Source organism: Pyrgilauda ruficollis, unplaced genomic scaffold (assembly GCF_017590135.1).
Source record: "Pyrgilauda ruficollis isolate IOZ18807 unplaced genomic scaffold, ASM1759013v1 scaffold511, whole genome shotgun sequence".
Lineage (NCBI taxonomy): Eukaryota > Metazoa > Chordata > Aves > Passeriformes > Passeridae > Pyrgilauda > Pyrgilauda ruficollis.
The window spans coordinates 11,897-36,179 of NW_024526723.1; the positions used below are offsets into that span (position 1 = coordinate 11,897).

Sequence of the window (24,283 nt, forward strand, 5' to 3'; positions counted from 1 at the left end):
TGCCTCCCCGTGTGCCGTGGCACACCTGGAAGGAGCAGGCAGCACAAGTGAGCTCTGCTGAGCGCTCCCCAGGGATCGAGGAGGGAGCTGGGCAAGGCAGGAGAGGTGTGGGGAGCCTGTCCCGTGCCCCAGCCCTGCACGGCCCCAGCCCAGGAGCTCTCCCAGCTGAGGAACTGGTTCCGCCCGTCCACACCTCTGCCACCCCTCCCTGTGCCTGCCACCAGAGCCGGCTTTGGAGCCCAACCACCCAGAAACTCCAGCGGCATCACAAAACTCTGCCCAGCCACGGTTCATCCCTTTTGGGGGTGCTGGAGGTGACGAAAGGCAGTTCCACAGCCAGGAGGAGATGGGTGTCACCGGGAGCTGGAGGTGGGAGGGGGCCACGGGGGTGTCACGGGGAGCTGGAGGCAGCCCGGGCTGGGAGGGGGCCACGGGAGGGCTGCAGGGGCTGTGGAGATGGGGAAGGTGCCTGGGTGTGGCACACGGTTTGTGTTTGGTGGCAACATTTCTATCCCTTGTCCTTGAACTTATTCCCAGACTCCGCTGTGATAAAAGCCAGGGCTTGACTTCCCTTCCAGCCCTGCCTGGCACGCACGGGACAAGGTCACCCACCGTGGTGGCAGCTGGCACCGAGCTGAAACGGGGGCTGGGTGGCCCAGGGGGGGTCACGGGGGGCCTTGGCCAGGGCCAGCTCGGGGTCACAGTGACAGCAGGGACTCACCCAGGTGGGCTCAGACACGGGGCTGCAGCTGGCAGCACCATTCACCCTGGGGACAGTCAGAGCAGCCCAGGTGCTGGCCCAGCAGGACCTGGAGGTGACCCAGCAGGATCTGAAGGTGACCCAGCAGGACCTGGAGGTGACCCAGCAGGATCTGGAGGTGACCCAGCAGGACCTGAAGGTGACCCAGCAGGATCTGGAGGTGGCCCAGCAGAACCTGGAAGTGGCACAATGGGACCTGGTGGTGGCACAATGGGACCTGGAGGTAGCCCAGCTGGACCTGGAGGTAGCCCAGCAGGACCTGAAGGTGGCCCAGCAGGAGCTGGAGGTGGCACAATGGGACCTGAAGGTGGTCCAGTGGGACCTGGTGGTGGCCCAGCAGGACCTGGAGGTGGCACAATGGGACCTGGTGGTGGCCTAGTGGAACCTGGTGGTGGCACAATGGGACCTGGAGGTGGCCCAGCACAACCTGGAGGTGGCCCAGCAGGAGCTGGAAGTGGCACAATGGGACCTGGTGGTGGCCCAGCAGGATCTGGAGGTGGCCCAGCGGGACCTGGAGGTGGCACAATGGGACCTGGTGGTGGCCTAGTGGAACCTGGTGGTGGCACAATGGGACCTGGAGGTAGCCCAGCTGGACCTGCCCAGCAGGACCTGGTGGTGGCACAATGGGACCTGGAGGTGGCCCAGCAGGACCTGAAGGTGGCCCAGCGGGACCTGGAAGTGGCCCAGCAGGACCTGGTGGTGGCCCAGCAGGACCTGGAGGTGGCCCAGCAGGACCTGGAGGTGGCCCAGCGGGACCTGGAAGTGGCCCAGCAGGACCTGGTGGTGGCCCAGCAGGACCTGGAGGTGGCCCAGCAGGACCTGGAGGTGGCCCAGCGGGACCTGGAAGTGGCCCAGCAGGACCTGGTGGTGGCCCAGCAGGACCTGGAGGTGGCCCAGCAGGACCTGGAGGTGGCCCAGCGGGACCTGGAAGTGGCCCAGCAGGACCTGGTGGTGGCCCAGCAGGACCTGGAGGTGGCCCAGCAGGACCTGGAGGTGGCCCAGCGGGACCTGGAAGTGGCCCAGCAGGACCTGGTGGTGGCCCAGCAGGACCTGGAGGTGGCCCAGCAGGACCTGGAGGTGGCCCAGCGGGACCTGGAAGTGGCCCAGCAGGACCTGGTGGTGGCCCAGCAGGACCTGGAGGTGGCCCAGCAGGACCTGGAGGTGGCCCAGCGGGACCTGGAAGTGGCCCAGCAGGACCTGGTGGTGGCCCAGCAGGACCTGGAGGTGGCCCAGCAGGACCTGGAGGTGGCCCAGCGGGACCTGGAAGTGGCCCAGCAGGACCTGGTGGTGGCCCAGCAGGACCTGGAGGTGGCCCAGCAGGACCTGGAGGTGGCCCAGCGGGACCTGGAAGTGGCCCAGCAGGACCTGGTGGTGGCCCAGCAGGACCTGGAGGTGGCCCAGCAGGACCTGGAGGTGGCCCAGCGGGACCTGGAAGTGGCCCAGCAGGACCTGGTGGTGGCCCAGCAGGACCTGGAGGTGGCCCAGCAGGACCTGGAGGTGGCCCAGCGGGACCTGGAAGTGGCCCAGCAGGACCTGGTGGTGGCCCAGCAGGACCTGGAGGTGGCCCAGCAGGACCTGGAGGTGGCCCAGCGGGACCTGGAAGTGGCCCAGCAGGACCTGGTGGTGGCCCAGCAGGACCTGGAGGTGGCCCAGCAGGACCTGGAGGTGGCGAGGAGAGCGAGGAGGAGAGCGAGGTGCTGGAGGAGAGTCCCTGCGGCCGCTGGCAGAAGCGCCGCGAGCAGGTGGGAGCCGTGGAACGCCGGGCAGGGGGGCGCCGGGAGGCGGGATGCGGATGCCGGGGGATGAGGATGAGGATGGGGACGCCGGGCCCTGCGGGGACGCCGGGCTGTGCGGGGCTCGGGCAGCGCCCGAGGGTGCCCGGGGCACGGCGATGGCCGCGGCCGGGGGGCGATGCGGGGAACGAGTCCCCGGGGGGAGCCCGGTGCGGGGAGCCGGGCTCGGTCATGCCCGGCTCGGGGTGTCTCGGTGAGGGGAGCCGAGCCCGCCGTGTCTCGGTGTGGAAAGCCGAGCCCGCCGTGTCTCGGTGCGGGCTGTGCTGGTGTGGAAAGCCGAGCCCGCCGTGTCTCGGTGCGGGCTGTGCCCCTGCGGGGCCCGGGCTCGCCGTGCCCGGGTGCTCGGGCACCGGGCTCACCGTGGGCTCGGGGACCGGGCTCGCCGTGCCGGCCGTGGGGAGCCGATCTGATCGCGTGGCTGCTGGTGGGGGCCGTGTCTCGGTGCGGGCTGTGCCCCTGCGGGGCCCGGGCTCGCCGTGCCCGGGTGCTCGGGCACCGGGCTCACCGTGGGCTCGGGGACCGGGCTCGCCGTGCCGGCCGTGGGGAGCCGATCTGATCGCGTGGCTGCTGGTGGGGGTCTCACCGTGCCCTGCTCTGGCGTGTCTGGGGCAGGAGTCGGGCTCCTCGGTGCTCCCTGTGCCCCGAGCTGGGCTCGCCGTGCCCCGGTGTGGAGAGCGCACCGGGGCAGCCCGGGCCCGTCCCGCGGCTCCGGTGCCCGTGGGATCGGCCGTGCTGGATGCTGGAGCTGCTGGAGGCTCCCGGAGGGCTCTGCCGCTCCGGGTCCCGGAGCTGTGCCCGGTGCCAGCCCCACGGGTGGCAGCACGGTGACCCCGCAGCTCCGGCGGGAGCGGGGACTTGCCGGGACTTGGGGTGTCGGGGCTGCCCTCGGAGCCATCCCCAGGGCTGGAGAGCGCGGTTCCTCCTCTCCAGAGACCGGGCTCAGGCTGCAGCATCAGGAGTGCCTCCCCAAAAACGGGGCTGGAGTCCCCCTGTCCCTGCCAGGGCCCCCAGGAGCAGGGAGCAGAGCCGGGGGGTGAATCCCGGCCCCAGGCAGGGGCTGGGGCACAGACACGCCCCAGGCACTGAGGGGAAAGGCCCATCCAAGGCCAAACCCTTTATCTGCCCCTTATCTCCCCTGTCCCTGCTGAGGGGGCCGGCCCCAGCCTTGAGCTCGGCCTGGGCTTTGCTGCGATCTTGATAGCCTGCTCCTGGCTGATAACCGGCTCCTGGCTGATAAGCTGCTCTGCCCCCGTGTCCCTCGGTGCTGCCAGGTGCTTCCACACCCACACACCCCCTTCCCCCCCGTTCCTGCTGCCTCTCCCTCTCTGGAAGTCACCTTCCCCCCACCGGGGTGCCTGACCCTGACCCTGATGCAATGGAGGATATTGAGGAGCTGGAGCGTGTTCAGAGACAGGAATGGAGCTGGGAAGGTCTGGGGGAGCTGGGAAGGGGCTCAACCCAGCACAACCTGGAGGTGACCCAGCGGGACCTGGAGGTGGCCCAGCCCAGGAAACACCTCCTGCTCCCTTCTGCTGTGCCAGAAGGTGTTGTGTGCCATACCTGGAGCGCACTTCCTGTGTCACCTCGCCCTGCGGTCCCCTCGGTTAACCACGGCGGCCCGAGCAGCCGCAGCCCGGAGGGGGAGGACGAGCCCAAAGCCCGCCAGGCGCCAGTACAGCACGGAAGAAGGGTGGGACAAGGAATGGTCGGGCTAAAAGTAATCGGAGACGGCCAGAAAAAGAAAAAAAAATAAAAAGCATCTAAGGAGCCAGACTTCTCAGTGGAATGAAAACATCTGCTAGGCGCCGGGTGGGGGCTGGTCCGCACCTCTCGGGGAGCCCAGGGCCCGGCGAGGGGGTCCCCCCCCGGCACTGGAGCAGGGGCTACCGGGGAAGATGCCGCGGTGGCCCTGGCACGTCCAGGGCAGGGTGGGACCCCCGAGATGGGGCTGGAGGGGGCAGCGCCGGGGGGAGGCTGGGCTGGGCAGCAGCAGCGGCACGGGACGGGCCCGGGAAGGGGCTCCGAGGGGTGGGACAAGCCCCGGGGCCCCGGGAGGGGGCAACCGGCGGCTGCTGGGGGGGCGGGGGGAAGGACACGGACACGGACACGGACACGGACACGGACACGGACACGGACACGGACACGCACCGGAGGGCCCCGGGGCGGGTCGAGCCCGGCGGCGCATCCCGGAGCGGGGGCTGCCGGGGGTGCGGGAGCTACCGGGGGTGCGGGGGGTGCCGGGGCCCCTCCCGGCGGGGCGGGGCGTGCGCGGCCGCACGTCCGGAGCGGGGCGGGACGAGACCGGGCCGGCCCCGCGCAGCACCGGCAGAGCGCCGTGGGGCTCGGGGGGGTGCGGAGCCGTGCGGTGCGGTTCGGCTCGGCTCGGCTCTGTTTCGCTCCCTTCGCCTTGGTTCCGCTCGGTTCGGCGCGCATCAGCTCGGCTCGACGTGGTTCGGAGCGGATCGGAGCGGATCTAAGCGGATCGGGTCGGACTAGAGCCCGGCACAGCCCGGCACAGCTCGGCACAGCCCGGCACAGCCCGCAGAGCGCGGATCGCGGATCGCGGCGGGGATGGCGGTGCCGGAGCCGGACGCGCGGCTGGCGCAGGAGAAGGAGGAGGAGAGCGAGGAGGAGAGCGAGGTGCTGGAGGAGAGTCCCTGCGGCCGCTGGCAGAAGCGCCGCGAGCAGGTGGGAGCCGTGGAACGCCGGGCAGGGGGGCGCCGGGAGGCGGGATGCGGATGCCGGGGGATGAGGATGAGGATGGGGACGCCGGGCCCTGCGGGGCCGCGGGCTGTGCGGGGCTCGGGCAGCGCCCGAGGGTGCCCGGGGCACGGCGATGGCCGCGGCCGGGGGGCGATGCGGGGAACGAGTCCCCGGGGGGAGCCCGGTGCGGGGAGCCGGGCTCGGTCATGCCCGGCTCGGGGTGTCTCGGTGAGGGGAGCCGAGCCCGCCGTGTCTCGGTGTGGTGGTGGTGGCCCAGCAGGACCTGGTGGTGGCCCAGCGGGACCTGGAGGTGGCACAATGGGACCTGGTGGTGGGCCAGTGGGACCTGAAGGTGGCCCAGCAGGACCTGAAGGTGGCCCAGCAGGAGCTGGAGGTGGCACAATGGGACTTGGTGGTGGCCCAGCAGGACCTGGTGGTGGCCCAGCGGGACCTGGAGGTGGCCCAGCACAACCTGGAGGTGACCCAGCACAACCTGGAGGTGACCCAGCGGGACCTGGAGGTGGCCCAGCCCAGGAAACACCTCCTGCTCCCTTCTGCTGTGCCAGAAGGTGTTGTGTGCCATACCTGGAGCGCACTTCCTGTGTCACCTCGCCCTGCGGTCCCCTCGGTTAACCACGGCGGCCCGAGCAGCCGCAGCCCGGAGGGGGAGGACGAGCCCAAAGCCCGCCAGGCGCCAGTACAGCACGGAAGAAGGGTGGGACAAGGAATGGTCGGGCTAAAAGTAATCGGAGACGGCCAGAAAAAGAAAACAGAGTCCCCACCCGGGGGGAGATTTCCCATCCCCATGGGCGTGATGCCTGGGGACATGGGGACATGGGGACATGGGGACATGGGCTGGTGGTGGGTCAGGATGGACTCGGTGGGCTCAGAGGCCTTTCCAACCCGAACCATTCCATGGTTCTGTAGACTGAAAGCAATATATTGACATTGTTGTGCAGGGGTGGTGTGGACGCAAGGACTGCACCTTGTCCTCGCACACGGGGCTGTGCCGGGCCTGCCCTGCCCCCGGGAGGGATCTCCCTTCCCACTTTGCCTGTTTGTGGCCCTTTACTCCTCGGGGACGTGGGGCACGGGGTGCCACGGGCAGCTCGGGCAGCAGCAGCTCGGGCAAGGCGTGGGGAGAAGCAGCTCCTTCAGGTGGCCCTGGAGGTGTCCCAGCCCTGCCCGGCCCCTCTCAGAGCTCTCCTGCTGTTTGTGAGCTGCTGCTGGCACAGAATTTCCCCCGTGGGAGCACCGGGGCTCTCTCAGCCTTGCCTCGATGACCTCATTTGCTTTTCCCACCCACCCTGGGGATTAGGAGCAGAAGGGAGAAGAAAACGCGGGTTTCTGCTTTCCTGGGAGGTTTGGTGCCTCTGCTGGGGTGAGCAGGGCTGTGGGTGAGCCCCAGCAGCTCGTGCTGGGCTCACTCTGGCTTTTCCCTGCTGGTTTGGGTTCCCAGACCCTCCATGTGCCCGGGAATGGGAGCTGTGACCAGCAGGTGTTTGCTGCTCCCACCACGTCCGTCCGTCCGTGTCCGTCCGTCCCATTTCCTGGGCTCAGGCTGTGGTTTCCACACCCTCCCCCTCACCTCTCCCACCTCTGCTCCCTGCGGGAATGCCCTGGAGCAGCTCTGGGCTCCTGCAGCCCTTCCCTTGGGATGGGAGAGCTCAGCTGTGGCTCATGGAGGCAACTTTGGAGTTGTTCCTATAGCTTATTCCTCGAAGCCACCCTGGAATTGTCCCCTGCTCGTGACTCTGCTGCTGCTTCCAGTGGGGGATTTGCTTGGGAGCAGCCTTGGGGTTCAGAGAGGGAGGGGATGGGGCACCCAGAGGGACCGGGGTGGGATGGGGTGGGATGGGATGGGATGGAATGGGGCACCCACATTAGGAATGAGGAGTTGTTCCCTGGCAGGGTGGGCAGGGGCTGGGATGGAATTCCCAGAGCAGCTGGGGCTGCCCCTGGATCCCTGGAGGTTTTCCAGGCCAGGCTGGATGGGGTGTGGAGGAACCTGGCCCGGTGGAAGGTGTCCCTGCCCGCGGCACAGGGTGGGACTGGGGGTGCTGCAGATCCCTCCCCACCCAAACCACGCTGGGATTCTCCAGTCCTGACTCGGAGCTTTGACTCATCCAGCAGGGAAAGGAGGGAAAGAGGGGGAAAACAGCAGCAAAAAAAAAAAAAAAAAAAAAAAAAAAAAAAACCGGGGGGGGAAAAAAAAAAAAAAAAAAAAAAAAAAAAAAAAAAAAAAGAAAAAAAAAGATGATACACACCCCATCCCGCCTTATGCATTGCAGCCAGCTCTGCTGAAACGGCGGATTTCTGAGGTTATTTCGGGTTGCTCAGAGTGGCGATTTTTTTTTTTTTAAATTTNGGGCTGGGAGCTGCCAGGAGATTTTCCAGCACGGGGAGGGGGGATCAGCCGCAGGGCTTGGCTCCTGCCTTTCCTGCCATCTCCCTTGTTCCTGCCTCCTTCTGCCCCCCTGGCTTTCGTTTGGCGCGGGTGAACTTGGCAGGGTGACTTTGGGGTGACCCCGCCGAGCTCAGCTGGTCCCGCAGGTGGTGTCCGTGAATTTAGGGTTAATAGACAAGAATTCAGGGTGATATGCATGAATTTAGGGTTAATAGCCAAGAATTCAGGATGGTATCTTAGAATTTAGGGTTAATATCCAAGAATTTAGGGTTAATATCCAAGAATGCAGGGTGATATCCATGAATTTAGGGTTAATATCCAAGAATGCAGGGTGATATCCATGAATTTAGGGTTAATATCCAAGAATGCAGGGTGATATCCTAGAATTTAGGGTTAATACCCAAGAATTCAGGGTGATATGCATGAATTTAGGGTTAATACCCAAGAATTCAGGGTGATATCCATGAATTTAGGGTTAATACCCAAGAATTCAGGGTGATATGCATGAATTTAGGGTTAATACCCAAGAATTCAGGGTGATATCCTAGAATTTAGGGTTAATACCCAAGAATTCAGGGTGATATGCATGAATTTAGGGTTAATACCCAAGAATTCAGGGTGATATCCTAGAATTTAGGGTTAATACCCAAGAATTCAGGGTGATATGCATGAATTTAGGGTTAATACCCAAGAATTCAGGGTGATATCCTAGAATTTAGGGTTAATACCCAAGAATTCAGGGTGATATGCATGAATTTAGGGTTAATACCCAAGAATTCAGGGTGATATGCATGAATTTAGGGTTAATACCCAAGAATTCAGGGTGATATGAGGGAGTGGGATGGGATGGGACACCCAGAGGGAGCTGGACAGGCTGGGGAGGGGGCACTGAGCAATCCCTGTGCACCTGGTGGGACCCCAGCACAGACACAGCGTGGGGGAACTGCCTGGAGGGAATCCTGAGGTGCTGGGAAAGGCTGCACGTGCTCTGGCCACCTGCACTGGGGTCCCACAACCCCCCATGCCCCTTTCCCAGCAGGAAAGGAGGGGGGGTTCTGCCCCTCTGCCCCTGAGCCCAGGTGAGAGCCCACCTGCAGGGCTGCCCCAGCCCTGGGGACACAGCAGCAGCACCTGGAGCTGCTGCAGAGAGCCCAGAGGAGCCACGGAGCTGCTCCGGGGCTGGAGCCAGGCTGGGAGAGCTGGGGGTGCTCACCTGGAGAGGAGAAGGATCCAGGGAGAGCTCAGAGCTCCTTCCAGGGCCTGAAGGGGCTCCAGGAGAGCTGGAGAGGGACTGGGGACAAGGATGGAGGGACAGGACACAGGGAATGTCTGCCACTGCCAGAGGGCAGGGCTGGATGGGACATTGGGAATGAGGAGTTGTTCCCTGGCAGGGTGGGCAGGGGCTGGGATGGAATTCCCAGAGCAGCTGGGGCTGCCCCTGGATCCCTGGAGGTTTTCCAGGCCAGGCTGGATGGGGTGTGGAGGAACCTGGCCCGGTGGAAGGTGTCCCTGCCCGCGGCACAGGGTGGGACTGGGGGTGCTGCAGATCCCTCCCCACCCAAACCACGCTGGGATTCTCCAGTCCTGACTCGGAGCTTTGACTCATCCAGCAGGGAAAGGAGGGAAAGAGGGGGAAAACAGAAAAAAAAAAAAACAAAAAAAAAAAAAAAAAACCGCGGGGCAGAAATGCTGAGGCAGCACTTGAGGAGAATAAAGTGTCGTTAAAGAACCAGCGAGGGGGGAGGCTCGGGGGTGCTGCCGTGGGTTCCCACAGGTGGGAAAACGAAAACAAACCATGGAAAAAGAGCGTCAGAGCTGGAATCCCGCGAGGGGCGGGGGGGTTCCCATTTTTAGGCACTGCTGAGGTTTGCAGCTGGCAGCAGGACCCCGCTGGATGACTTGGGAAGGCTCCAGCTATGCAATATCTGCCACGCGGTTATTTTTAAAAGCTGCTTTGTTGCCAGCCGTCCCCAGGGATCCGGGCTGGGAGCTGCCAGGAGCTTTTCCAGCACGGGGAGGGGGGATCAGCCGCAGGGCTTGGCTCCTGCCTTTCCTGCCATCTCCCTTGTTCCTGCCTCCTTCTGCCCCCCTGGCTTTCGTTTGGCGCGGGTGAACTTGGCAGGGTGACTTTGGGGTGACCCCGCCGAGCTCAGCTGGTCCCGCAGGTGGTGTCCGTGAATTTAGGGTTAATAGACAAGAATTCAGGGTGATATGCATGAATTTAGGGTTAATAGACAAGAATTCAGGATGGTATCTTAGAATTTAGGGTTAATATCCAAGGATTTAGGGTTAATATCCAAGAATGCAGGGTGATATCCATGAATTTAGGGTTAATACCCAAGAATTCAGGGTGATATCTAAGAATTTAGGGCTAATAGGGTTTAGGACTTTAGCGTTAATAGCCAAGAATTTAGGGTTAATATCCAAGAATTTTGGCTAATATCCAGGACTTTAGGGTTAATATCCAAGAATTGAGGGTTATTGGCCAAGAATTTAGGGTTAATGTTCAAGACTTCGGGGTGATATCAAGGATTTAGGGTTAATATCCAAGAACCTAGGATGATATCCATGAATTTAGGGTTAATATCCCAGAATTTAGGGTTAATATCCCAGAATTTAGGGTTAATATCCCAGAATTCTGGCTGGTATCCAGGACTTTAGGGTTAACAGCCCAGAACTGAGGGTCAATATCCAACACTCAGCACAGTGAAGGCTTCACCCTGGCTGCGCTCTGCTCGGGGGCACCCCGGAGGATTCCAGTGAGGGGTAAAGCAGAAGGAATTCCGGTGGAAAGCTGGCCAGCCGATAAAAGCTGTGCAGCTCCGTCCCCAGCGCTGCTCCGGGGGGCTGGCAGGGTTTGGGGTCCTCCCCATCGCCCCCCGAGCAGCGCTGGGCTGGGCGGAGCGGGGCTGGCGGCGCAGGGAGCCTCGGGGCTGCGCTGCCCGTGCCACGTTCTCCATTTCTCCGAGCCTTTAATCCTCCGGGATCTCGCCCGGCCGCAACAATCCCGAGCCTTGTTCTCGCTGCTGGGGAGGGGGCTGACGTCAGCCCGCCGTGGGGATTCAGATGCATGAATTTAGGGTTAATACCCAAGAATTCAGGGTGATATCCTAGAATTTAGGGTTAATACCCAAGAATTCAGGGTGATATGCATGAATTTAGGGTTAATACCCAAGAATTCAGGGTGATATCTAACAATTTAGGGTTAATAGGGTTTAGGACTTTAGCGTTAATGGCCAAGAATTTAGGGTTAATATCCAAGAATTTTGGCTAATATCCAGGACTTTAGGGTTAATATCCAAGAATTGAGGGTTATTGGCCAAGAATTTAGGGTTAATGTTCAAGACTTCGGGGTGATATCAAGGATTTAGGGTTAATATCCAAGAACTTAGGATGATATCCATTAATTTAGGGTTAATATCCCAGAATTTAGGGTTAATATCCCAGAATTCTGGCTGATATCCAGGACTTTAGGGTTAATAGCCCAGAACTGAGGGTCAATATCCAACACTCAGCACAGTGAAGGCTTCACCCTGGCTGCGCTCTGCTCGGGGGCACCCCGGAGGATTCCAGTGAGGGGTAAAGCAGAAGGAATTCCGGTGGAAAGCTGGCCAGCCGATAAAAGCTGTGCAGCTCCGTCCCCAGCGCTGCTCCGGGGGGCTGGCAGGGTTTGGGGTCCTCCCCATCGCCCCCCGAGCAGCGCTGGGCTGGGCGGAGCGGGGCTGGCGGCGCAGGGAGCCTCGGGGCTGCGCTGCCCGTGCCACGTTCTCCATTTCTCCGAGCCTTTAATCCTCCGGGATCTCGCCCGGCCGCAACAATCCCGAGCCTTGTTCTCGCTGCTGGGGAGGGGGCTGACGTCAGCCCGCCGTGGGGATTCAGTGCAGGAACTTGTGCTTTTTCATGCAGGAACACGCTCCTCTATCCCCGTCCAGATTCTGCAAGGAGTGCCTGGCTGCAGCTCCTTTATCCCGTTCCTGTTCTCCATAGGAATGCCTGGCTGCAGCTCCTTTATCCCGTTCCTGTTCTCCATAGGAATGCCTGGCTGCAGCTCCTTTATCCCGTTCCTGTTCTCAGTGGGAATGCCTGGCTGCAGCTCCTTTATCCCGTTCCTGTTCTCAGTGGGAATTCCATGCTGTAGCTCCTTTATCCCATCCCATCCCTGCTCAGGAATTCCAGGCTGCAGCTCCTCTATCCCGTTCTGTCCTGCTCGGGAATTCCAGGCTACAGCTCCTCTATCCCGTTCCTGTTGTGCTCAGGAATTCCAGGCTGCAGCTCCTCTATCCCGTTCCTGTTGTGCTCAGGAATTCCAGGCTGCAGCTCCTCTATCCCATCCCATCCCTACTCGGGAATTGCAGGCTGCAGCTCCTCTATCCCATCCCATCCCTGCTCGGGAATTCCAGGCTGCAGCTCCTCTATCCCATCCCTGCTCGGGAATTCCAGGCTGCATCCCGCTGCTCCCCGCCTGCTCCAGGGCCGTACCTGTCTCCTGCCTCTCCGCTTCCCAAACGGATGCGGCTCCTCAGCTCCCAGCCCGTTCCCTCTGTGCTCCCCCCTCCCGGAGCCTTACAATTACTGGCATTTGCCGTGTTTTCTTCCCTTTCCTGTCTTTATCCGAGCTGGATTTTGGCCCTTTCCCTCTCTTTCCCGAGGGGATGGTTTTGTTTGCGGTGCCCGGCCGGCTCCAGCCCCCTCTGTGCCCCTCGGCTCTTTCCTGCCCTTCCCCTGCTGTAACCGGAGACCTTGGCAGTCCCGGCGGGTTTTGTGTTCCCTGCCGGGCTGGGGGTGTCCCTGGCCGTGTCGCAGCACGGGAGAAGCTTCTGGAACGCTGCGGCTGAGCCCTGCCCTGAGCGCTGGATGGCAAATCCCTGCGGGGCTGGCACGCTGCTCACCGAGGGGTGCCTTGGCTCTGCCGGGGGCTCGGCTGCTCAGCACGGCAAGAGCACGGAAATCTGGCCGAGCTCCTCCCGGCTGGGCTGGTTCCTGCTGGCCGCTGCTCCTGCCTGGGCTGGGATGCTCTTCCCGCATGGATGTGTGCCCTGGCCGAGCGCTGCAGGGGCTCCCGGGGCCGGCTTGGAATGGTGGGCACGGGGGGCTGTGCAGAGGGATGGGGCACAGCATTCCTTTTGGGATGGGGCACAGCATTCCCATGGGCACAGCATTCCTGTGGGATGGGGCACAGATGTCCAGAGATGGGGCACAGGATTCCCATGGGATGGGGCACAGGATTCCCATGGGCACAGGATTCCCATGGGATGGGGCACAGGATGCCCAGGGATGGGGCACAGCACTCCCACGGGATGGGATTCCCCCTGCTCATCCTCTCCCTGTTGCTCCCACTTCCACCCCGGCCCCTCTGGGCTCCGCTCGCCCGCTGCAGCTGGCACTGGGATCCTCTCCCTGTCCTCCCGGATCCTGCAGAGCCCCGTGCCACTGCCAGCCCCGTTTCCCGGGAGAGAGGGCAGTGCTGGGGTGACCCCGGCCTTGTGTCACCTTCCAGGGGCTGGGCAGTGCTGGGTTGGGGTGTCCCCAGGCTGGTGTCCCCTCCCGGGGCAGTGCTGGGGTGATCCCGGGCTCATGTCCCCTCCCGGGGCAGTGCTGGAGCTTGTGTCCCCTCCCGGGGCAGTGCTGGGGTGTCCCCAGGCTGGTGTCCCTTCCCAGGGCAGTGCTGCGGTGACCCCAGGCTGGTGTCCCCTCCCAGGGCAGTGCTGGGGTGTCCCCAGTCCCGTGTCCCCTCCCAGGGCAATGCTGTGGTGTCCCCAGGCTGGTGTCCCCTCCCGGGGCAGTGCTGGGGTGTCTCCAGGCCGGTGACCCCAGTCCTGTGTCCCTCCCAGGGCAAGTGCTGGGCTGGGGTGTCCCCAGGCCGGTGTCCCCTCCCAGGGCAGTGCTGGGGTGTCCCCAGTCCCGTGTCCCCTCCCAGGGCAATGCTGTGGTGTCCCCAAGGAATTCCTCCCTGTGAGAGCAGGCAATGGGAGCATCCAGGCCGGTGACCCCAGTCCTGTGTCCCCTCCCGGGGCCGGGCAGGGCCGGGGGGTAAAGCAAACATTGCTGCCGGCTCCGGCTGCAGGCGTGGGCAGGGAGCGGCTGCTCCCGGGAAATAACAACCCGGCTCTGCCCCGCGGGATCCCTGCTGGCTCCGCTCGGGCCAGTGGAAAAATACTCCTGTGTCCCTTCCTTCCCGGAGAACAGGGACCGCAGTGTTCGTCGGGCAGGAGGCGAGGGCAGCCGTGGGCACGGAGGGAAGCAGAGGCTCCCTCCCAGCCCTGCCGCTCCTGCGGCGCTCCCGGGATCCTGCTGGGACCAGAGGCAGCGTCCCTGCCTGCTGGGGGTGCACAGGGGCCGCCGAGCAGGAATCCCCTGGGAATGGACACGGGCTTCCCAGCACCAGAGAACAGGGCTGGATGTGGGATGGATGGGATTTGGGAAGGAATTCCTCCCTGTGAGACTGGTGAGGTGTTGCAATGGGAGCAGTGTTAGATTTGGGATGGGATTTGGGAAGGAATTCCTCCTTGTGAGGAGAGTGAGGTGTTGCAGTGGGAGCAGTGTTAGATTTGGGATGGGATTTGGGAAGGAATTCCTCCCTGTGAGAATCATGGGTTGTTGCAATGGGAGATGTGTTAGATACTGGGATGGGATTTGGGAAGGAATTCCTCCCTGTGAGACTTGTGAGGTGTTACAACGGGAGCAGTGTTAGATTTGGGATGGGATTTTGGGAAGGAATTCCTCCCTGTGAGACTTGTGAGGTGTTACAACGGGAGCAGTGTTAGATTTGGGATGGGATTTGGGAAGGAATTCCTGCCTGTGAGACTGGTGAGGTGTTGCAGTGGGAACGGTGTTAGACATTGGAATGGGATTTTGGGAAGGAATTCCTCCCTGTGAGACTTGTGAGGTGTTGCGATGGAGGCAGTGCTTGGATGTGGGATGGATGGGATTTGGGAAGGAATTCCTCCCTGTGAGAGTGGTGGGGTGTTGCGATGGAATTCCCTGAGCAGCTCTGGCTGCCCCTGGATCCCTGGCAGTGTCCAAGGCCAGGCTGGATGGGGCTTGGGGCGACCTGGGCTCGTGGGAGATGTCCCTGGGGGTGAAACGAGGTGAGCTTTGAGGTCCCTTCCCACCCACACCACCCCCGGGCTTTGATGATTCTGCGACAGGGAGAGTTCCTGGAAAAGGGCTGGGTGCCGTGGGTGCCCCTCCTGCCCTGGGTGGGGCAGCTCTGGCACTGCCCATCCCGCTGGGCTGTCCCTGACTCAGTTTCCCTGCCTGCTCTCCCAGGCCCAGGGCACTGCCACGCACTGGGGTGCTTCTCCTGGGTGACTGGGCGGCCCTGCTGCTCTCTGCCCCAGCTCTGCTGCTTCCCCCGTGCCCCAGCATGGACCTGGTCACAGTACCTGTGAGGGGCAGCAGGGCTGTGCCAGCTGAGGGCAGAGCCCGCCCCGTGCCTCCCTGCCCTCAGCTGGGCTGCTCTCGGCTTGGTGGCAGACTGCATCAAATGCTTCACTGGAATCAAAATATTTTCCATCTGCTGCGCTCCCCTCACCTGCTGGTTGTGTAACAGGGTGGCAGGGACAGAACAGGTTTGTCTGGCACGGCGGATTCCTTGGCACAGCCGCGGGGCTGAGCTGTCTCCAGCCCTGGGCACGGCTACTGCCAGCTGAAGGACAGCATCTGCCCTGGCCTGGGGCTGCTGCTGCTGCTGCTGCCAGTCCCCTCGCTGGGCACACAGGGTGCAGGTGCCCCTCGGGTGCTGGATGGGGCCCTGGAGCAGGAGCTGGGAGCCTGGAGCGTGCTCCCAGCCTGGGACAGGGAGTGTGACAGTCCCTTCACGGTGTGGAATGAGGCTCTGGAGCAGGAGCTGGGAGCCTGGAGCGTGCTCCCAGCCTGGGAACAGGGGGTGTGACAGTCCCTTCCCTCGGGTACAGTGTGGAATGGGGCTCTGGAGCAAGAGCTGGGAGCCTGGAGCGTGCTCCCAGCCTGGGAACAGGGGGTGTGACAGTCCCTTCCCTCGGGTACAGTGTGGAATGGGGCTCTGGAGCAAGAGCTGGGAGCCTGGAGCGTGCTCCCAGCCTGGGACAGGGGGTGTGACATTCACTTCATGGTGTTGGATGGGCCCCTGGAGCAGGAGCTGGGAGCCTGGAGCGTGCTCCCAGCCTGGGACCAGGGGGTGTGACAGTCCCTTCCCTCGGGTACAGTGTGGAACTGGGCCCTGGAGCAGGAGCTGGGAGCCTGGAGCGTGCTCCCAGCCTGGGACTGTGCGTGTGATATTCACTTCATGGTGTTGGATGGGCCCCTGGAGCAGGAGCTGGGAGCCTGGAGCGTGCTCCCAGCCTGGGACAGGGGGTGTGACAGTCCCTTCCCTCGGGCAAGGCACAGGGGGTCGGTGACCCCTCACCTCCGGGCCCTGCGGGCTCTGCCCGAGCTGCCACTCCCCGTCCCTGACCCTTGGGGACCTGCAGGACACAGCTCAGGTGTCCCTGGCTGGGGCCTCAGCCCTCTCAGCTCGCTTTTTTTCCTTTCCCGTGTTTTTTTAAGCTATTTCTGTTGCAACAGCCGTCCCTGCCCTGCCTGGGGCCTCAGCCGGGGACAGCCTCGGTCAGGGCCAGGGGACATGAGGTTTGGGGGGCACGGGTGGCCCAGGGCCAGCAGCCCCCGCAGGGTGTCCCTGTGTCCCACCAGGAGCTGGACACTGTCACCCCACTCCCGGGACAGTGGCGTGGACAGGCGGGGCTGGCATTTCCTCCGCTGAGGTTTTCCAGGCACGCCACGTTCACCCCTCGGCCCCGCGGTCCCCCAAATCCCAAATGCCGTGGTGGCACAAGGGACTGGAATAATTGGGTGGGAAGGGACCTCACAGCCCGCCCCCCACGGGAGCAGAACCTCTCCCCATTATTCCCGGCTCCATCCCCCAGCTGCTCCCCCAGCCCCGGAGCTCCAGCCCTGAGCCCGTTCCCGTGCCTGGCTCGGGCCTCACTGACGAGAAGAGCTGAGAAGGGAGCGATTGCCTGGAAGCTGCAACCTGATCTTCGGTAAAGTGCCCTGCCCCGTGCCCGGCGGCCGCTGCCGGCGCCGGCCGAGCGCTCCCGGTGCGCACCGAGCAGCACACGGAGCTGCCGGGAGCGGGATAACCAGGAGGATAAACCCCAGGGGATAAACCGGGGGAATAAACCATGGGGGATAAACCATGGGGGATAAACCATGGGGAAAAACCATGGGGGATAAACCATGGGGGATAAACCATGGGGGATAAACCGGGGGAATAAACCATGGGGGATAAACCATGGGGGATAAACCCTGGGGGATAAACCCTGGGGATAAACCATGGGGGATAAACCATGGGGGATAAACCACAGGGAATAAACCACGGGGGATAAACCACAGGGAATAAACCACAGGGGATAAACCATGGGGGATAAACCCCAGGGAAAAACCATGGGGTATAAACCATGGGGTATAAACCATGGGGGATAAACCACGGGGGATAAACCATGGGGGATAAACCCCTGGGAATAAACCACGGGGGAATAAACGCTGGAGACCAGCACCGCCACCTTTTGTCCCAGTCAGGCTGTGCGGAAAATGCCACGTTTATTTATTTATGGAGGCCAGGCCGAGCTCGGAGCGGGAGCAGCTGGTGGGGATCAGCTTTGCTCTCACTCAGCACAAGGCAGAGCACATTTGTTTCCGCACAGAATGGGGAAAGGTCCAGCCCGATGCATTCCAGAGCCTCACAGATTCTGGCACTGCTCCCACTGCTGAGGCTCATCCCACTGCTGGGGTTCATCCCATTCTTGGGGTTCATCCCATTCCTGGGGTTCATTCCATTCCTGGGGCTCATCCCACTGTTTGAGATCCCGGATCCCGGCAGATCCTGGCACTGGTCCCACTGCACAGATTGAGATCCCGGATCCTGGCAGATCCACTGCCTGAGCCCTGAGCACCGGGATGCCCCTTGGGCTTGGAAAGAGCTTGTTTGGAGCTGGGACCAGGATGAGATGAGCTGTGATTCCAAGATGATTGTGTGGTTCCCACTCTGGCTGTGCACTGGGGTCACTGGGAAGGCTGTGGCCGCATCCCTCGCCGTCCGTGCCGGGCTCTGTGCGGAGCCTGTGCCAGGCAGGAGGAGGAACAGAGGTGCATTGTGTGACCGCAGCATGAACCGGGCTGTGAACTGCCTGGGCGTGCCCTGCTGACGAGCTGGGGGTGCTGAGCACCCACGGCTGCCCTGAGCACTGCAGGGACCAGCCCTGAACCCGGCTGGTGGGTGAACCCCAAATCCGGGCAGTGGATGAACCCCAAACTTGGGCAGTGGGATGTACCCCAGTAGTGGGACCAGCCCCGGCAGTGGGATGGACCCCAAAACTGGGCAGTGGGATGAACCCCAAACCTGGGCAGTGGGATGAACCCCAAACCTGTGCAGTGGGATGAACCCCAGCAGTGGGATGGACCCCAAACCTGTGCAGTGGGATGAACCCCAAACCTGTGCAGTGGGATGAACCCCAGCAGTGGGATGAACCCCAAACCTGGGCAGTGGGATGAACCCCAAACCTGGGCATTGGGATGAGCCCCAGCAATGGGATGAGCCCCAAGCCCTGGCAGCAGCATGCCACGTACCTGTACCCAAACCTGGGCAGTGGGATGAACCCCAAACCTGGGCATTGGGATGAACCCCAGCAGTGGGATGAACCCCAAACCTGGGCAGTGGGATGAACCCCAAACCTGGGCATTGGGATGAGCCCCAGCAATGGGATGAGCCCCAAGCCCTGGCAGCAGCATGCCACGTACCTGTACCTGCCCCGGGAGCAGCAGAACAATCCCCTTTTCCTCTGGCTTTGGTACCTGTCCCTGTTCCTGTACCTGTCCCAGGAGCAGCAAAACAATCCCCTTTTCCTTTGGCTTCTGTACCTGTACTTGTTCCTATACCTGTACCTGTACCTGTTCCTGTACCTGTACCTGTTCTGTCCCAGCAGAACAATCCCTTTCTCCTCTGGCTTCTGTACCTGTACCTGTACTTGTTCCTGTACCTGTTCCTGTACCTGTACCTGTTCTGTCCCAGCAGAACAATCCCCTTCTCCTCTGGCTTCCCCTGGCAGATATTGTGGGCACTGTGCCCCTGCCCGGGCTGACAGGGCACAGCCTCCCCTGGAGTGCCCCCAGCCCCACAGGAAGGGAAGGAGCATCCCCCGAGGTGGGGGCTGCAGTCCCAGCCCACTGGGATGCTTTGGGGTCAGGATGCTTTGGGGTTGGGATGCTTTGGGGTCACTGGGATGCTTTGGGGTCAGGATGCTTTGGGACTGTGATGCTTTGGGATTGGGATGCTTTGGGGTCGGGATGCTTTGAGGTCAGGATGCTTTGGGGTCAGGATGCTTTGGGGTCAGGATGCTCTGTGTCAGGATGCTTTGGGGTCGGGATGCTTTGGGGTCAGGATGCTTTGGGGTCAGGATGCTCTGTGTCAGGATGCTTTGGGGGCGGGATGCTTTGGGGTCAGGATGCTTTGAAGTCAGGATGCTCTGTGTCAGGATGCTTTGGGGGCAGGATGCTTTGGGGTCAGGATGCTTTGGGATTGGGATGCAGCAGGCCCCTCTGCTGGGAGGCAGCAGCCTATCCTGGGCTGGGGTCTGAGCCAGGTGCCTTGGGGGTTTTACCTGGGCTGGAGATGCCTCCTGGTGGCCGTGGCCAGTCTGGGGAGCAGGAGGGTCTGTGCAGAATGTCACCTGTGCAGGTGACACCTGAGGAGGTGACACCTGCAAAGGTCACACCTGTGAAAGTCACATCTGCAGAGGTCACACCTGCTGAGGTGACACCTGCCGAGGTGACACCTGCAGAGCTCACACCTGTGGAGTTCACATGTGTGGAGGTAACACCGGTGGAGGTGACACCTGCCGAGGTCACACCTGCAGAGGTGCCCCCCGCAGGTGCTGGGGTGGGATGTGTGGCCCCAGGGGATGGCAGGTGCTGGCACAGCTGCTGGGGCTGCAGCCAGGCTCCTGGGGACGTTCAGAGGTGACGTGGTGGCTGTGGTTTGCCCAGCCCGGGTTCTCCCTGGGCAGGACAGGTGTGGGTGGCTCTGGGGCAGGTGTGCAGGGTGGCTGCAGGAGCGGGGCCGTGACTGCCACAGCAGTGAGGAGCCAGCTCAGCTCCTGCAGCCTGCTGGCCCAGAGCTGCCACAGCACAGGCTGGAGATGAGCTCCACGCTCCAGCCGGAGCCTCTTCCAGGGGCCTTTGTGGCATCCCATGAGCTCTCCCTGCTTGGTCAATCCTCAATCCTGGAAAAATTACCTACTTACCACAGAGCCACCCCTCCCAAAGCGAAAAACACTCTTCCCCATGGGCTTGGGTGTCGCAGCTTCCTCTGGTTTCTCCTTCCCCTGTCACCGGCCCGGCACCCCTGGTGGTCCCCCCCTGCCCCTGGTGGCCACCCCCTGTCCCTGGTGGCCGCCCCCTGTCCCTGGTGGCCGCCCCCTGTCCCTGGTGGCCGCCCCCTGTCCCTGGTGGCCGCCCCCTGTCCCTGGTGGCCGCCCCCTGTCCCTGGTGGCCGCCCCCTGTCCCTGGTGGCCGCCCCCTGTCCCTGGTGGCCGCCCCCTGTCCCTGGTGGCCGCCCCCTGTCCCTGGTGGCCGCCCCCTGTCCCTGGTGGCCGCCCCCTGTCCCTGGTGGCCGCCCCCTGTCCCTGGTGGCCGCCCCCTGTCCCTGGTGGCCGCCCCCTGTCCCTGGTGGCCGCCCCCTGTCCCTGGTGGCCGCCCCCTGTCCCTGGTGGCCGCCCCCTGTCCCTGGTGGCCGCCCCCTGTCCCTGGTGGCCGCCCCCTGTCCCTGGTGGCCGCCCCCTGTCCCTGGTGGCCGCCCCCTGTCCCTGGTGGCCGCCCCCTGTCCCTGGTGGCCGCCCCCTGTCCCTGGTGGCCGCCCCCTGTCCCTGGTGGCCGCCCCCTGTCCCTGGTGGCCGCCCCCTGTCCCTGGTGGCCGCCCCCTGTCCCTGGTGGCCGCCCCCTGTCCCTGGTGGCCGCCCCCTGTCCCTGGTGGCCGCCCCCTGTCCCTGGTGGCCGCCCCCTGTCCCTGGTGGCCGCCCCCTGTCCCTGGTGGCCGCCCCCTGTCCCTGGTGGCCGCCCCCTGTCCCTGGTGGCCGCCCCCTGTCCCTGGTGGCCGCCCCCTGTCCCTGGTGGCCGCCCCCTGTCCCTGGTGGCCGCCCCCTGTCCCTGGTGGCCGCCCCCTGTCCCTGGTGGCCGCCCCCTGTCCCTGGTGGCCGCCCCCTGTCCCTGGTGGCCGCCCCCTGTCCCTGGTGGCCGCCCCCTGTCCCTGGTGGCCGCCCCCTGTCCCTGGTGGCCGCCCCCTGTCCCTGGTGGCCGCCCCCTGTCCCTGGTGGCCGCCCCCTGTCCCTGGTGGCCGCCCCCTGTCCCTGGTGGCCGCCCCCTGTCCCTGGTGGCCGCCCCCTGTCCCTGGTGGCCGCCCCCTGTCCCTGGTGGCCGCCCCCTGTCCCTGGTGGCCGCCCCCTGTCCCTGGTGGCCGCCCCCTGTCCCTGGTGGCCGCCCCCTGTCCCTGGTGGCCGCCCCCTGTCCCTGGTGGCCGCCCCCTGTCCCTGGTGGCCGCCCCCTGTCCCTGGTGGCCGCCCCCTGTCCCTGGTGGCCGCCCCCTGTCCCTGGTGGCCACCCCCTGCCCAGCCCTTAGCTCTGCCCCCACCCCTTCCCCGTTATAAGCTGCCCCTCGTTCCCCGGGTTTGTCCTCGTCGCGGTGGGGACTTTGTCCCGGCTGGGTGACAGCCGGGGGGGGACAGCCCCCCTTGCAAGCTCCGCGGAGTCCCAGCTGCCAGCGGTGGCTCTTGGGGTGACGCTGGGGTGGCTTTATTTCGCGATCAGCACCCAGAACCCAAACCTGGGGCTAACAGGAGCTTTTAGGCATCCCTCGGGAGGAGGGGTTTGGGGTAGCAGACCAAAGGGGTGTGGTTGGAGGCAGGGTATTTTACACTTCAATGAAGAAGCGCCAGTGTGAAAAACGCCAATCGCTTGTTTTTTTAAATTTTAAAAGTTTAATAGTAATAAAATGGTTATAAAAATAGTAATATAATTAGAGTAATGAAATTCGAACAATTGAGATTAGGACAATATGAGACAATAAAAACAAAGAGACACGGACATCCAGGTACCTCTTTCTGGGCAACACAACCCTGAAAAAGGACCCCAGTTAACAGAGGATTAACCCTTAAAAACAATCGCCTGTTGCATATTCATACATCCCATACATGATGCATAAATTCCATCCAAACTCAGGATTCTGTCTGATCACTGTCAACTTCTTCCTCTGAATCCTCATGCCGTCTTCCTGTCTGAGCGAGGTGGGAAGAAGTTCGTTTTCTGCTGATAAGGGAGCAATAAATTCCCTTTCTTTGAAAGATTTAGATGTCCTGTGGCTTCTGTCTGGTGCAAGTCCTTTCTTAAAGAAATATCTTACATAGCACAGTTTCTATTTTAACATTATGTTATAACCTAAAACTATATTTAGCACACTACTTAAGAAAATTATTACAGCATAACTTTCTAACATAACACATACAATATTCATTTTAATACTTGCGAAAAGCCAATCATAAAATACACATTTTTCACACTAGGGAGGGGAATAACTTGGGTAAACTAATAGGGTCCCAAAGGACGCAAGATGGACAGGGAATTCTCCAGAAGAAAGGACAGGTTTGGGAGAGGATTACCACCCAGAGGGAGCAGGGAGTGAGGGGGATTCGGGGGAACAGGGCAGGGATAGGAGGGATTAACGACTGGGAAGGTGGGGGTTTAAAACTTGGTAGGGAGTGGCATAAGGGGATTGCAAGATCACAAACGGAACAGCAAGCAGACCAATAAAACTAAAAACGCACTGCCAACAGCGACTGTGTTACTCTGCTGGGATAAAACCTTGCAAAAGAGCCTTTCTTGCCTCTGTCGCTGAGCCAGCTGCCGTGGGGGTTGAGTGGAGCTTTGGCTGCGTGGCCTGAATGGCAACTCAGCCTGCTTTTCCACAGGAGAGGCTTGCTGGGCACAAGAGAGGGGCAGCAGCACCTGCCGCTTTAACACCCGCATTATTCTGTGATTCCGTGATTCTGTGATTCTGCGATTCCGTGATTCCGTGATTCTGTGATTCTGTGATTCTGTGATTCCGTGATTCCTTGATTCTGTGACTCCGTGATTCCGTGATTCTGTGATTCTGTGATTCCTTGATTCTGTGATTCTGTGATTCCGCGATTCCGTGATTCTGTGATTCCTTGATTCTGTGATTCTGTGATTCCTTGATTCTGTGATTCTGTGATTCCTTGATTCTGTGATTCTGTGATTCCTTGATTCTGTGATTCCGTGATTCTGTGATTCTGTGATTCCATGATTCCGTGATTCCGTGATTCTGTGATTCTGTAATTCTGTTATTCCGTGATTCCGTGATTCCTTGATTCTGTGATTCCGTGATTCGGTTATTCCGTGATTCCATTACTCCGTAATTCCGTGATTCCGTTATTCTGTGATTCCATGGTTCCGTGATTCCGTGACTCTGTGATTCCGTGATTCTGTGATTCCGTGAATCTGTGATTCTGTGATTCCGTTATTCCGTGATTCCATTATTCCGTGATTCCGTGGTTCCGTGATTCCGTGAATCTGTGATTCTGTGATTCTGTTATTCCGTGATGATTCCGTGATTCCGAGATGATTCCGTGATTCCGTGATTTTTAACTGGCGCCCCACGTGGGGCTAGACCTTCACTCCAAAAGAGCTTTATTTCTGAGTGCTGTGATGGTTATCATTTTATTTAATATATTTATTTGTGGAATTGCTGAGGGAAGTGTCTGGTCGCTGTGCACCTCCCAGAGCAGGCTCCCGTGCTCAGAACCTCTCTGGATTCCCAGAAAAGCCTGGATGCAGCTGGGGCTGTGCACAGCCCAGGTTAACCAGTAAGGTCTGGCTGATCAGGCCAGGACGGGCCAGAGAGGAAAGAAAATGTGGTTTTTTTGGGAGCTGCCCGTGCAGCAGGGCGTGCCAGCCTCCTCTGAAGGGTTATTGCAGAGCACCAAACAGCACGAGGCGGATTTGGTTGCTTTTTTTAAGGTAAAAAGGGAAGTTTATTTTCCGATTTAACATTGATAGATTTCTAGAAGTGACAGTGGATTGGAGGGGGGAAGTGACACTGGACGAATTAACAGCTTATTGAATTTTTATTTTTCTACAAAAGAATGCAAAACAATAAGTTCTTTACATATATACGTATATTTATGTGAGAAAGTTCGTTACAAGAATGCAAAGATCAGAAGGCTTAGAAGACCTTAAAGAACTGGGGTGACACTGAAGCCCCCCTGTCCCCAGGTGAACCAGGGGAACATGCCCGGCATCCAGAGCACCTTCCTGGCCATGGACACGGAGGAGGGAGTGGAGGTGGTGTGGAACGAGCTGCTCTTCACCGACAAGAAAGCCTTCAAAGCACACGAGGTGAGCCCCCCGAGCCCCCCGCAGCTTCCCGGGGGGCACAGCCGGGCAGGAGGGGCTCCTGCCCCTGGCACGGGGCCCTGCTGGGCTGCTGCCTCCAAGGGAGCTCCCAGGGACCTGGGGGCAGTGCCTGGGGCATCCCCAGGGCTTGGGGGGCCCTGCCCCATCCCGGGAGCTTCTGCG

At 61.6% G+C, this 24,283-nt stretch overlaps 2 protein-coding genes across 2 annotated transcripts; one reads left to right on the forward strand and one right to left on the reverse strand.

Annotated features, from left to right (window-relative positions):
- Positions 1-4,031: 4,031 nt before the first annotated feature.
- Positions 4,032-5,040, reverse strand: LOC121360552 (translation initiation factor IF-2-like). The gene is made up of 2 exons (XM_041480459.1): positions 4,702-5,040; positions 4,032-4,264 (listed from the first exon to the last, which is right to left on the reverse strand). The coding sequence occupies exons 1-2, from the start codon at positions 4,984-4,986 to the stop codon at positions 4,133-4,135; spliced, it is 417 nt and encodes a 138-aa protein (XP_041336393.1). The 5' UTR covers positions 4,987-5,040; the 3' UTR covers positions 4,032-4,132.
- A 12-nt stretch (positions 5,041-5,052) lies between these two features.
- LOC121360551 (nuclear receptor-binding protein 2-like) lies at positions 5,053-24,226 on the forward strand (the record flags this gene model as incomplete). The annotated part of the gene is made up of 2 exons (XM_041480458.1): positions 5,053-5,241; positions 23,981-24,226. Coding segments are annotated over exons 1-2 (363 nt in total), but the record flags the coding sequence as incomplete, so codon positions are not given.
- Positions 24,227-24,283: the final 57 nt, after the last annotated feature.

What these genes read in the sequence shown, in the direction of transcription:
- LOC121360552 (XM_041480459.1), bottom strand. Translation starts at nt 4,986, where the DNA reads ATGCGCGCCGAACCGAGCGGAACCAAGGCGAAGGGAGCGAAACAGAGC. An exon ending in ACCCGCCCCGGGGCCCTCCG is followed by an intron (nt 4,265 to 4,701) that starts GTGCGTGTCCGT and finishes GATTACTTTTAG; the next exon opens with CCCGACCATTCCTTGTCCCA.